The 13,061-nt window shown below is 35.4% G+C and overlaps 1 protein-coding gene across 1 annotated transcript; it reads right to left on the reverse strand.

Moving 5' to 3' along the window:
* Positions 1 to 3,629: 3,629 nt before the first annotated feature.
* Positions 3,630 to 9,845, reverse strand: LOC142234859 (uncharacterized). Its single transcript, XM_075306064.1, has 2 exons — positions 9,756 to 9,845; positions 3,630 to 3,977 (listed from the first exon to the last, which is right to left on the reverse strand). Exons 1-2 carry the CDS (start codon positions 9,762 to 9,764, stop codon positions 3,723 to 3,725), a joined length of 264 nt encoding a protein of 87 aa, XP_075162179.1. The 5' UTR covers positions 9,765 to 9,845; the 3' UTR covers positions 3,630 to 3,722.
* Between the last annotated feature and the right edge of the window lie 3,216 nt (positions 9,846 to 13,061).

Here is a 13,061-nt window from a genome sequence, read left to right on the forward strand (position 1 = left end):
TTGGCTTGCCGATCCTCTAAGAGAAGCAAATTTCATCCGATACGGTTGAAATTTGGTACATGGTGTTGGTATATGGTCTCTAACAATCATGCAAAAATTGGTTCACATCGGTCCATAATTATATAAAGCACCCATATACACCGATCCCCCGATTAGGCTTGCCGAGCCTCTAAGAGAAGCAAATTTCATCCGATCCGGCTGAAATTTGGTACATGGTGTTGGTATATGGTCTCTAACAAGCATGCAAAAATTGTTCCACATCGGTCCATAATTATATATAGCCCCCATATAAACCGATCCCCAGATTTGACCTCCGGAGCCTCGTGGAAGAGCAAACTTCAACCGATTCGGTTGAAATTTGGTATGTGGTGTTAATATTTGGCCTCAAACACCCATGCAAAAATTGGTCGAAATCGGCCCATAATTATATGTAGCCCCCATATAAACCGATCCCCAGATTTGACCTCCGGAGCCCCTTGGAAGAGCAAAATTCATCCGATTCGGTTGAAATTTGGTACGTGATGTCAGTACATGATATTTAACAACCGTGCCAAAAGTCCATATCAGTCCATAATTATATATAGCCCCCATATAAACCGATCCCGAGATTTGATTTTGGAGCCACTTGGAGGAGCAAAATTCATCCGAGTCAGTTGAAATTTGGTACATTGTGCTAGTATATGGCCGTTAACAACCATGCCTAACTAGGTCCATTTCGGTCTATAGTTATATATAGCCCTCAGATAAATAGATCCCCAATCACACAAAACTTGGTCTATATCAAGTTCATAATTGTATATAGCCCACATATAAGCGACCCCCATATTTAAATTCTGGCTCTCTACGTACCGTGCAAAAGTCCATATCGATTCGTAATTATTTGTAGACTTACCTATACATACCTTTTTTGTCCAATATATACCACGTATGGACTAACTCACAATTTAGAAAACGATGTTAAGAAGTTTTAAGATACCACAACCCAATTAATTCGATTGTGGATGACAGTCTTTCGTAGAAGTTTCTACGCAATTCATGGTGGAGGGTACATAAGATTCGGCCTGGCCGAACTTACGGCCGTATATACTTGTTTTACTTGCAGCATACTCTCTAGGTCTCTCTTTCTAAACACATATGTGTTTATAGCCTATTTCTAAATTAATATATGTTTGCATCTAAGCATATTATATTTACAAAAATTTTATGTCCCAAACACAATATGTTCTAACATATTAACATATATGTTCCAAACATGTTATACTAGTTTATGAACAGTATATGCTTGCACTTAAAAATATTGTGTTAAAAAATTTGAGTTCCAAAGATATAATTTTTACACTCAAACACATGAAAAACAGTCTTTTCGTCCGTGTACATAAAATTTTCTCAAAAATGTATTTCTACAGGAAATTTTGTAAAAAATATATTTATATAGAAAAAGTAAAAAAATCTACCATTTTTGGTAGAATTCTAGAAACTTTGAAAAACATCTTTATTATACCCTCCATCATAGGATGGGGGTATATTAACTTTGTCATTCCGTTTGTAACACATCGAAATATTGCTCTAAGACCCCATAAAGTATATATATTCTGGGTCGTGGTGAAATTCTGAGTCGATCTAAGCATGTCCGTCCGTCCGTCCGTCCGTCTGTTGAAATCACGCTAACTTCCGAACGAAACAAGCTATCGACTTGAAACTTGGCACAAGTAGTTGTTATCGATGTAGGTCGGATGGTATTGAAAATGGGCCATATCGGTTCACTTTTACGTATAGCCCCCATATAAAGGGACCCTCAGATTTGGCTTGTGGAGCCTCTAACAGAAGCATATTTCATCCGATCCGGCTGAAATTTGGAATATGGTGTTGGTATATGGTCTCTAACAACCGTGCAAAAATTGGTCCACATCGGTCCATAATTATATATAGCCCCCATATAAACCGATCCTCAGATTTGGCTTGCGGACCCTCAAAGAGAAGCAAATTTCATCCGATCCGGCTGAAATTTGGTACATGATGTTGGTATATGGTCTCTAACAATCATGCAAAAATTGGTCCACATCGGTCCATAATTATATATAGCCCCCATATAAACCGATCCCCAGATTTGGGTTGCGGAGCCTCAAAGAGAAGAAAATTTCATCCAATCCGGTTGTAATTTGGAACATTGTGTTAGTATATGATCTTTAATAAACGTGCCAGAATTGGTCCATATCGGTCCATAATTATATATAGCCCCCATATAAACCGATCCCCAGATTTGGCTTGCGGAGCCTCAAAGAGAAGCAAATTTCATCCGATCCGGCTGAAATTTGGTACATGATGTTGGTATATGATCTCTAACAATCATGCAAAAATTGGTCAAAATCGGTCAATAATTATATATAGCCCCACATAAACCGATCCCCCGATTAGGCTTGCCGAGCCTCTAAGAGAAGCAAATTTCATCCGATCCGCCTGAAATTTGGTACATGGTGTTTGTATATGGTCTCTAACAAGCATGCAAAAATTGTTCCACATCGGTCCATAATTATATATAGCCCCCATATAAACCGATCCCCAGATTTGACTTCCGGAGCCTCGTGGAAGAGCAAACTTAAACCGATTCGGTTGAAATTTGGTATGTGGTGTTAATATATGGCCTCAAACACCCATGCAAAAATTGGTCGAAATCGGCCCATAATTATATGTAGCCCCCATATAAACCGATCCCCAGATTTGACCTCCGGAGCCCCTTGGAAGAGCAAAATTCATCCGATTCGGTCCATAATTATATATAGCCCCCATATAAACCGATCCCGAGATTTGATTTTGGAGCCACTTGGAGGAGCAAAATTCATTCGAGTCAGTTGAAATTTGGTACATTGTGCTAGTATGTGGCCGTTAACAACCATGCCTAACTAGGTCCATTTCGGTCTATGGTTATATATAGCCCTCAGATAAATAGATCCCCAATCACACAAAACTTGGTCTATATCAAGTTCATAATTGTATATAGCCCACATATAAGCGACCCCCATATTTAAATTCTGGCTCTCTACGTACCGTGCAAAAGTCCATATCGATTCGTAATTATTTGTAGACTTACCTATACATACCTTTTTTGTCCAATATATACCACGTATGGACTAACTCACAATTTAGAAAACGATGTTAAGAAGTTTTAAGATACCACAACCCAATTAATTCGATTGTGGATGACAGTCTTTCGTAGAAGTTTCTACGCAATTCATGGTGGAGGGTACATAAGATTCGGCCTGGCCGAACTTACGGCCGTATATACTTGTTTTACTTGCAGCATACTCTCTAGGTCTCTCTTTCTAAACACATATGTGTTTATAGCCTATTTCTAAATTAATATATGTTTGCATCTAAGCATATTATATTTACAAACATTTTATGTCCCAAACACAATATGTTCTAACATATTAACAAATATGTCCCAAACATGTTATACTAGTTTATGAACAGTATATGCTTGCACTTAAAAATATTGTGTTAAAAAATTTGAGTTCCAAAGATATAATTTTTACACTCTTTTTATTTTAAAAAAAGCCGCATCTTTTACTCGGAATCAATACCATAACTAACACTATTTTTTATTTTTGATTGTAGAGTAAACAAATCGATTATTTTATTTTTATTTTATTATATTATTTTATTGTATTTTATATTTACAAATCAATTGTATAACATTTCATTTTCTTAGTATGGAGAAAAAATTATTTTCTCCATACGGCAGTTGTTGCGTAAGGATATGAATAAGCATAGGGATATCCATAACTGTAACCGTAAGCATAACCATACGGATATGTGTAAGGATAAGTGCCCCAAGTTGTAGCATAAGTGGGATATGAAATTCTAGGCACAGTGGGTACATACACTCCACCATAGCTATGGACGTACTGGGCCTTAGCAACAGGTGTAGCAGCAACGGCACTGACAGTGCACAAGACGGCCATGGTAATCAATAAGATCTGCAAAACAAAAAACGAAACATAAAAAGTGGTGGTATAGAATTATGTTATATTTTTTTTTAGTCAGGCATATCAGAAGACACGTCATTGCTTATACAATGACACTAAAGCCAATTTAATTCTATTTTAGTCCATGGAATTATTATGTTTTGAGAAAGATTTCTTGACTTTAATAATTTTTTGTGTACGTGAGTTAAATGAACTAAAAAAGTTGGAGAATTATACACAAATGAAGCATAAAGATTTACTAAATTCATGTCTCCCACAAAATACTCCAGAAATTCTTAAAATTTGTAAATTTTAGCAATAATCATATTTTTGCAATTTTGTACTCCATTTATTTTTCTTCAAACTTCAAAATTTTAGTTAACATGTGAAAAAAATCAATTTTTATAAATAAATTTTCCTTAATGTGTCGAAAAAAAACATTTACTTATGTTTGTGAAATCGGCGTGACATCTGCGTTTATTTAAAATTTTCTAAAATTAACCTAAATTTTCCTATACTGACCAAAATTTTGCTTCCTCGTGGTTTCACTGTTTTTTGAGTGCACCAAAATCATTAGAGTAAAGACAAAGTCTTTGGAACCGGGCATGTTTTTCCCAGTGTACGATATTTTCTTTTACAAGTGATAAAAAATTATTATGCTTTATAAATTTTCTTGAATTTGTCGAATTATTTTGACATCTGTGATTGTAATACTGTTTAGTAAAAATTTTCTAAAATTAAACCGAATTTTCTATTTTTTATACCTTCCACCATAGGATGGGGGTATATTAACTTTGTCATTCTGTTTGTAACACATCGAGATATTGCTCTAAGACCCCATAGAGTATATATATTCTGGGTCATGGTGAAAATCTGAGTCGATCTAAGCATGTCCGTCCGTCTGTTGAAATCACGCCAACTTCCGAACGAAACAAACTATCGACTTGAAACTTGGCATAAGTAGTTACTACTGATGTAGGTCGGATGGTATTGCAAACGGGCCATATCGGACCACTTTTACGTATAGCCCCCTTATAAACCTACCCCTGGGTTTGGCTTGCGGAGCATCTTGGAGGAGGAGTGGTGTTAGTATATGGTCTCTAATAACCATGCAAAAATTGGTCCATATCGGTCCATAATTACATATAGCCCCCATATAAACCGATCCCCAGATTTGACCTCCGGAGCCTCTTGGAGGAGCAAACTTCATCCGATCCGTTTGAAATATGGTACGTGGTGGTAGTATATAGTCTCTAACAACCATGCAAAAATTGGTCCATATCGGTCCATAATTACATATAGCCCCCATATAAACCGATCCCAAGATTTCAACTCCGGAGGCTCTTGGAAGAGCAAACCTCATCCGATCCTGTTGATCTATATTTCTATATTTATATATAGCCGATCGCCAATCACGCAAAAATTGGTCCATATCGCCAAAAATAATGTACCAATATGTTATTTCTATAGAAAATTTTGTCAAAATTTTATTACAATAGAAAATTTTGTCAAAATTTTATTACTATAGAAAATTTTGTCCAACTGAAAGATATACGTATTTAATCGGTTTTTTTTTAATATGTACCCCGTATCAACTAACTTACAATTTAGAAAACGGTGTTAAGAAGTTTTAAGATACCTTGCCAGCGGTGGATTATCCCACCTCAGTAATGCTGGTGAGAGGGCTTCAAAGCATTCGGACTCGGCTATAAAAAGGAGGTCCCTTGTCATTGAGCTTAACATGGAAGATATGTAGAAGTTCACCAATGTGGTATCACAATGGACTGAATAGTCTAAGTGAGCCTGATACATCGGGCTGCCACCTAACCTAACCTATGGTGGAGGGTACATAAGATTCGGCCTGGCCGAACTAACGACCGTATATACTTGTTGTTTTGTTTTATACACTGCGCCACACTGTCGAACAGGGTATTATAAGTTAGTGCATAAATATGTTTGCAACACCCAGAAAGAGACGAGATAGACACATGGTGTCTTTGGCAAAAATGCTCAGGGTGGGCTGCTGAGTCGATATAGCCATGTCCGTCTGTCCGTGAACACATTTTTGTAATCAAAGTCTAGGTCGCAGTTTTAGTCCAATCGACTTCAAATTTGGCACAAGTATGTGTTTTGGCTCAGAATAGAACCCTATTGATTTTGGAAGAAATCGGTTCAGATTTAGATATAGCTCCCATATATATATTTCGCCCGATTTGGCCTTATATGCCCCCAGAAGCCAGAGTTTTACCCTAATTTGCTTAAAATTTTGCACAAGAAGAACAATTAGTAGTATAGTCAAGTGTGCCAAATTTTATAATACGATCCCAGAAGTCAGAGTTTTAACCCAATTTGATTGAAATTTTGCACTAGGAGTACAATTAGTAGTGTAGTCAAGTGTGCCAAATTTTATTGAAATCGGTTCAGATTTAGATATAGCTCCTATATATAGCTTTCGCCCGATTTACACTCATATGACCACAGAGGCCAATTTTTAACTCTGATTTAGTTGAAATTTTGCACAGGGAGTAGAATTAGCATTATATCTATGCGTGCCAAACTTGCTTGAAATCGGTTCAGATTTAAATATAGCTCCCATATATATGTTTTTCTAATTTCGACAAAAATGGTCAAAATACTAAAATTTTCCTTTTAAAATCGCCACTGCTTAGTCGAAAAGTTGTAAAAATTACTCTAATTTTCCTAAACTTCTAATACATATATATATATCGAGCGATAAATCATAAATAAACTTTTGCGAAGTTTCCTTAAAATTGCTTCAGATTTAAATGTTTCCCATATTTATACCCTTCACCACTACTGTGGTACAGGGTATAATAAGTTTGTGCATTTGTATGTAACGCCAAGAAGGAGTAATCATAGACCAACCCTTTAGTATACGGATCGGCTTAGAATTAAATTCTGAGTCGATTAAGCGATGTCCGTCTGTCTGTCTGTCCGTCTGTCTGTCTGTCCGTCTGTCTGTCTGTCTGTCTGTTGATGTATTTTTGTGTGCAAAGTACAGCTCGCAGTTTTAGTCCGATTGTCCTAAAATTTGGTATAGGGTCCTGTTTCGGCTCAAAAACGATCCCTATTGATTTTGGAAAAAATCGGTTCAGATTTAGATATAGCTGCCATCATTAGCGTAGCTAGGCAATTTTCCTAGGGGGGGCTATAGCCCCCCTAGCTAAAAATTTATAGACTGAACTTATAGGTTCAATTAATGTTTTATTTCATAAAATTGAATAAAAAATTAGACATCAAAATAACTCGACAATTAATTTATAATAAAGCAACTAAAAGTAGTTTCACACTTTTCCCAGTAAAAAAATTGTGAGTTGTTCTAAAGCCACAACTTTAAAAGCACTTCCAAAAATGTCCTCAATTATTTTAACTACACAGTTTTTTTACTTCATTTTTTTCATATTTTAATGTGTAATTTTTTGTTTTCTTTTTTTTCAAATAGTTTAAAAAAAGAGTAAGAATAAATAAATTGGTACAAATTATTCAAATTTTGCCATAAAACTGCTAAATCCATTATAGAAAAATAGATAATTTTGGAAATTATTCGAGGAAAAACGTTTCAAACAAGCGTCAGAATGCATTAAAAATCATAAAAACAATAAAAAAATTATTTATTTGGGAAAATATCACAAAATTTTTTAATTCACATTCAAAACACTGAATTCTGATCTCACCTTAAGAAGTGATGCAAATTCATTGCAATGGCTGTTGAAACGGTGGACATTTGTCCTATGAAAAGATCATATTACATTCATTGCTTCTCCGCCAATTTTGCCCCACTTCTAGACCCAAAAAGAACAATTCAGTACTTTTTTGGCGATGCTTTTTCGCAGCATTATTAAGATATTAATTTATGAAAGAATAGTTTTAATATCAATTACTATTTTTTTAATTAAATTGACTAAACTAAATCAATCAAAAGGTCAACCACAGCTTTATTTCATAACTATCTGACTTCAAACATTGTCATCGGCAACTGCTACCACAACCCAAGTAATTCGATTGTTCATGAAAGTCTTTAGCGGAACTTTGTGCGATTGTATATACTTGTTTAATTGTTAAAAAAAAATTAAAAAAAACTATTGACATTTATTGAAAAATGGAAAATCATAAATACAGTTTCAAATTCTGGGGGGGGCTAAAATTTTTCTGGGGGGTCTAAGCCCCCTCCCCAGAGGCCTTCCTACGCTTATGGCTGCCATATATATTTTTCACCGATCTGGTCATAATTGGCATGTATATCAACCGATCTTCCTCAAATTCCGTACATCCGAATATTTTATGAGTCTCGAAAAACTTGCAAAATATCAGCAAAATCGGTTCAGATTTAGATATAGCTCCCATATATAGCTTTCGCCCGATTTACACTCATTTGCCCACAGAGGCCAATTTTTTGCTCCGATTTAGTTGAAATTTTGCATAGGGAGTAGAATTAGCGTTGTAACTATGCGTGCCAAATTTGCTTGAAATCGGTTCAGATTTGGATATATCTCCCATATATATCGTTCGCCCGATTTACACTCATATGACCACAGAGGCCAATTTTTAACTCCGATTTAGTTGAAATTTTGCACAGGGAGTAGAATTAGCATTGTAGCTATGCGTGTCAAATTTGGTTGAAATCGGTTCAGATTTAGATATAGCTCCCATATATATATGTTTTTCTGATTTCGACAAAAATGGTCAAAATACCAACATTTTCCTTGTAAAATCGCCACTGCTTAGTCGAAAAGTTGTAAAAATGACTCTAATTTTCCTAAACTTCTAATACATATATATCGAGCGATAAATCATAAATAAACTTTTTCGAAGTTTCCTTAAAATTGCTTCAGATTTAAACGTTTCCCATATTTTTTTTACTAACATTGTGTTCCACCCTAGTGCATTAGCCGACTTAAATTTTGAGTCTATAGATTTTGTAGAAGTCTATCAAATTCTTCCAGATCGAGTGATATTTAAATGTATGTATTTGGGACAAACCTTTATATGTAGCCCTAACCTAATCTATCGTATCGAAAATTTAGATCTACAAAGTGGTGCAGGGTATAATATAGTCGGCCCCGCCCGACTTTAGACTTTCCTTACTTGTTTTGTATTGTAGCATTGACATACCAATGAAGAAAAAATAAACTACGGCGAAGACTATTAAATTTAACTGTCTTAATATTTTTTTCGCACTGTAATGTATTGTGCCATATATAGTAAAGGTCAGCTCTCATTGATGAGAAGGGGTCACAACTTTTTAAGGTTGGACCAAATCAGGTGTCTTCTCATTTTACAAAGAAAATCTTTTCTGCGAAACGAAATTTCAGACCAATGAAAATTTCCTTTCCTTTCAGTTGCCATATGCAGGTAGTACATGTGGAGCAAACATTATGCATCCCATAAGAACACCGTATTTCTGGCCGATGGAACATTCTCCGGCTTCTGTGGTGCATGCTCGCCATGTAATGGGTCCAGTGTTTCGATCTTTCTTCGTTTCCGGTATACACCAATGAATTTATATGTATTTTGCAAAATAAATCACCACTTATTGAACCATTCTCGTATTATTAACTCTTTATATTTTCATTAAATTAAGATTTTTTGTGAAGCCCCTACTTCTGATTCTCATCTATACAGGAGGGTGTATTAAAATTCCGTTAGTTCCTTTTTTTTTGGCTTTGCCTTCTCCGTTTTTGAATTCATATACTCGTAGTCCTTTATTTTTACTTAAAGTCTCAAAATTAGATTCGCTTTTTTCACTTAACACACAATTTATCCTCTTACCAATTTCATGGTACTGCTCAAAATCTTCAACACTGCACTGATGACAAATGATGACTGATCTGCTCCCTTAACATAGAAGAACAGTAGTTTTTATATGAAACTAAGCAAGGTGTAAAATGATTAGAACGATATAGCCAATATAGCGTAAAATGCAAAAGAACTTAATGTACAAATATTTTTTAATATTTCCATAAATATCAAATATCGATTTCCATCTATATAAAGTGTGGCTGATATGTAATGCATCAAAGTAATGCGCTATATTTTTGTAAATTTTATTGTTCGATTTAGAATGACAGTCCTTAATAGAACTTTCTACGCAATCCATGGTGAAGGGTACATAAGATTCGGCATGACCGAACTCTGGCCCATATATGATTGTTTAAATCCATACTAATTCTGCTAAGATAAATGAAAAAAAATGAAAAAAAAAGAAGTTGGGTCATTTCGATTTCCATCTCATGTTATTAGTAATATCCTTTTATAGAATGTCTTAAATTTATATGGTTTTTTCATTAATAAAATATTTTGAGAAAAAAATGGGTTAACTTATTTTGTTCTCCATCTTATAAGAAATTCCCCTTTATAGACAGTGATAGACTTATTTGGGAACTTTCATTACAGAGTGCTGCAGTTATGCATTTTTTGTGTAAACTATTTGCCTTAAAAAGATGGACAATGGAATTCATGAATTCCAATATCTCCACTGGGTGTTACAAACATCTGTCGTTTATATAAAAAAAATTGATTTGTTTGATCGCTATCAATCATAGCTATTTTACATTTTCAACCTGTCGCCACGAACGTCATAATTGATATGTGCCTCACATTCATATGATCGGTGTGCCGTAGAGCCAAATTAAGGATGGTATAAATTATTGCAGTCTCTGCACTATTCCAAATGTTCCAAATTGGTTGGGCAAATAAATTGATTAAAAATCAATTCAAGATAATTATAATTATACAATGTAAGCGGAAAAAAGTTTTCCTCCCAAAAAAAAAAAGAACTAATATAAAGAGCCGCCCAGCAAATTGGCACAATTTTAAACGCACTTCCACAAAATTTCCTCCCAAAGACGTTCTTTATTTTATCTACACAGGAAGTTCTTTTAATATGAATTTTGTATAGACAAATGAATAAATACATAAATAAATAAAAAAAAAATATAGCTCGCTGTTTTCATATTTTAATGGGTAATTTTAACTTTTTTCGTTTCAAATAAGAATTAATAAAATGGTACAAATTATTTTAACTTTGTCGAAAAAATGTTAAATCCATTCTAGAAAAATTGCGAATATTTGAAAATATTTAAGGTCGAACGTTTCTGGTAGAGGTGTGCGCGTGACTGAAATTTCACTCACATTCACGAAGCAAAATATTTATTCACACATGATACGTGTGGTAGCCAATCCCACTCACGCACATTCACGAAATGAAAACCAGTACTCACGCACGCTCACGCAAGAACTACAAATTCACGAGACTCACGATATTTTACAAACGGAAATCAGCAAAGGTAACAAAGTTTAAAAATAGAATATGTTCGTGAGCCAAATTAATTTCAGATAACATACGAGTGTGAATTAAATCTTGATTATTTTCGTGAGCGTGATTTTGCAGAAATTTTATTCACGCACATTCACGAACCGATTTTATTCCTCACGCACGAAATATTTATTTTAGTCCCATTCACGCACATTCACGAGAGTTCCTTTGGATTTTGTTCACGACTCACGTTATTCACGTGTTAATCACGCATATCACGAGAATTTCGTGTCACGCGCATACCTCTAGTTTCTGGCAAGCGTTAAAAAGCATATGAAATTTCAAAAAATTATAAAACTTATTTATTTGTAAAAATATCACAAAACTTTTTAATTCACTTCCAAAATATTGAAGAAGTGATGCTATAACAGGTTGGCTGATAAGTCCGCGGTCTGACACATAGATGGCGTCGCTAGTATTAAATGTATATTATTTTTATATAGTACCAACCTTCAAATGATTCGTGTCAAAATTTGACGTCTGTAAGTCAATTAGTTTGTGAGATAGAGCGTCTTTTGTGAAGCAACTCTTGTTATTGTAAAAAAAATGGAAAAAAGAAATTTCGTGTTTTGATAAAATACTGTTTTCTGAAGGAATTTTTACGGTGGAAGCAAAAACTTGGCTTGATAATGAGTTTCCGGACTCTGCCCCAGGGAAATCAACAATAATTGATTGGTATACAAAATTCATGCGTGGTGAAATGAGCACGGAGGACGGTGAACGCAGTGGACACCCGAAAGAGGTGGTTACCGACGAAAACATCAAAAAAATCCACAAAATGATTTTGAATGACCATAAGCATTACCGACGAAAACATCAAAAAATCCACAAATTGATTTTGAATGACTGTAAAATGAAGTTGATCGAGATAGCAGAGGCCTTAAAGATATCAAAGGAACGTGTTGGTCATATCATTCATCAATATTTGGATATGCGGAAGCTCTGTGCAAAATGGGTGCCGCGCGAGCTCACATTTGACCAAAAACAACAACGTGTTGATGATTCTGAGCGGTGTTTGCAGCTGTTAACTCGTAATACACCCGAGTTTTTCCGTCGATATATGACAATGGATGAAGCATGGGCCCATCACTACACTCCTGAGTCCAATCGACAGTCGGCTGAGTGGACAGTGACCGGTGAACCGTCTCCGAAGCGTGGAAAGGCTCAAAATCCGCTGGCAAAGTAATGGCCTCTGTTTTTGGGATGCGCATGGAATAATTTTTATCGATTATCTTGAAAAGTGAAAAACCATCAACAGTGACTATTATATGGCGTTATTGGAGCGTTTTAAGGTCGATATCGCGGCAAAACGGCCCCATATGAAGAAGAAAAAAGTGTTCCGCCAAGACAACGCACCGTGCCACAAGTCATTGAGAACGATAGCAAAAATTCATGAATTGGGCTTCGAATTGCTTCCCCACCCACCGTATTCTCCAGATCTGGCCCCAGCGACTTTTTCTTGTTCTCAGACCCCAAAAGGATGCTCGCAGGGAAAAAATTTGGCTGCAATGAAGAGGTGATCGCCGAAACTGAGGCCTATTTTGAGGCAATACCGAAGGAGTACTACCAAATTGGTATCAAAAAATTGGAAGGTCGTTATAATCGTTGTATCGTTCTTGAAGGGAACTATGTTGAATAATAAAAACGAATTTTTACAAAAAAATGTGCTTTTCTTTGTTAGACCGGGGACTTATCAGCCAACCTTACCAACAACACTCGAAAAACAAGTATATACAGTAGTAAGTTCGGCCGGGCCGAAT

Source organism: Haematobia irritans, chromosome 4, assembly GCF_050003625.1.
Source record: "Haematobia irritans isolate KBUSLIRL chromosome 4, ASM5000362v1, whole genome shotgun sequence".
NCBI classification, from domain to species: domain Eukaryota; kingdom Metazoa; phylum Arthropoda; class Insecta; order Diptera; family Muscidae; genus Haematobia; species Haematobia irritans.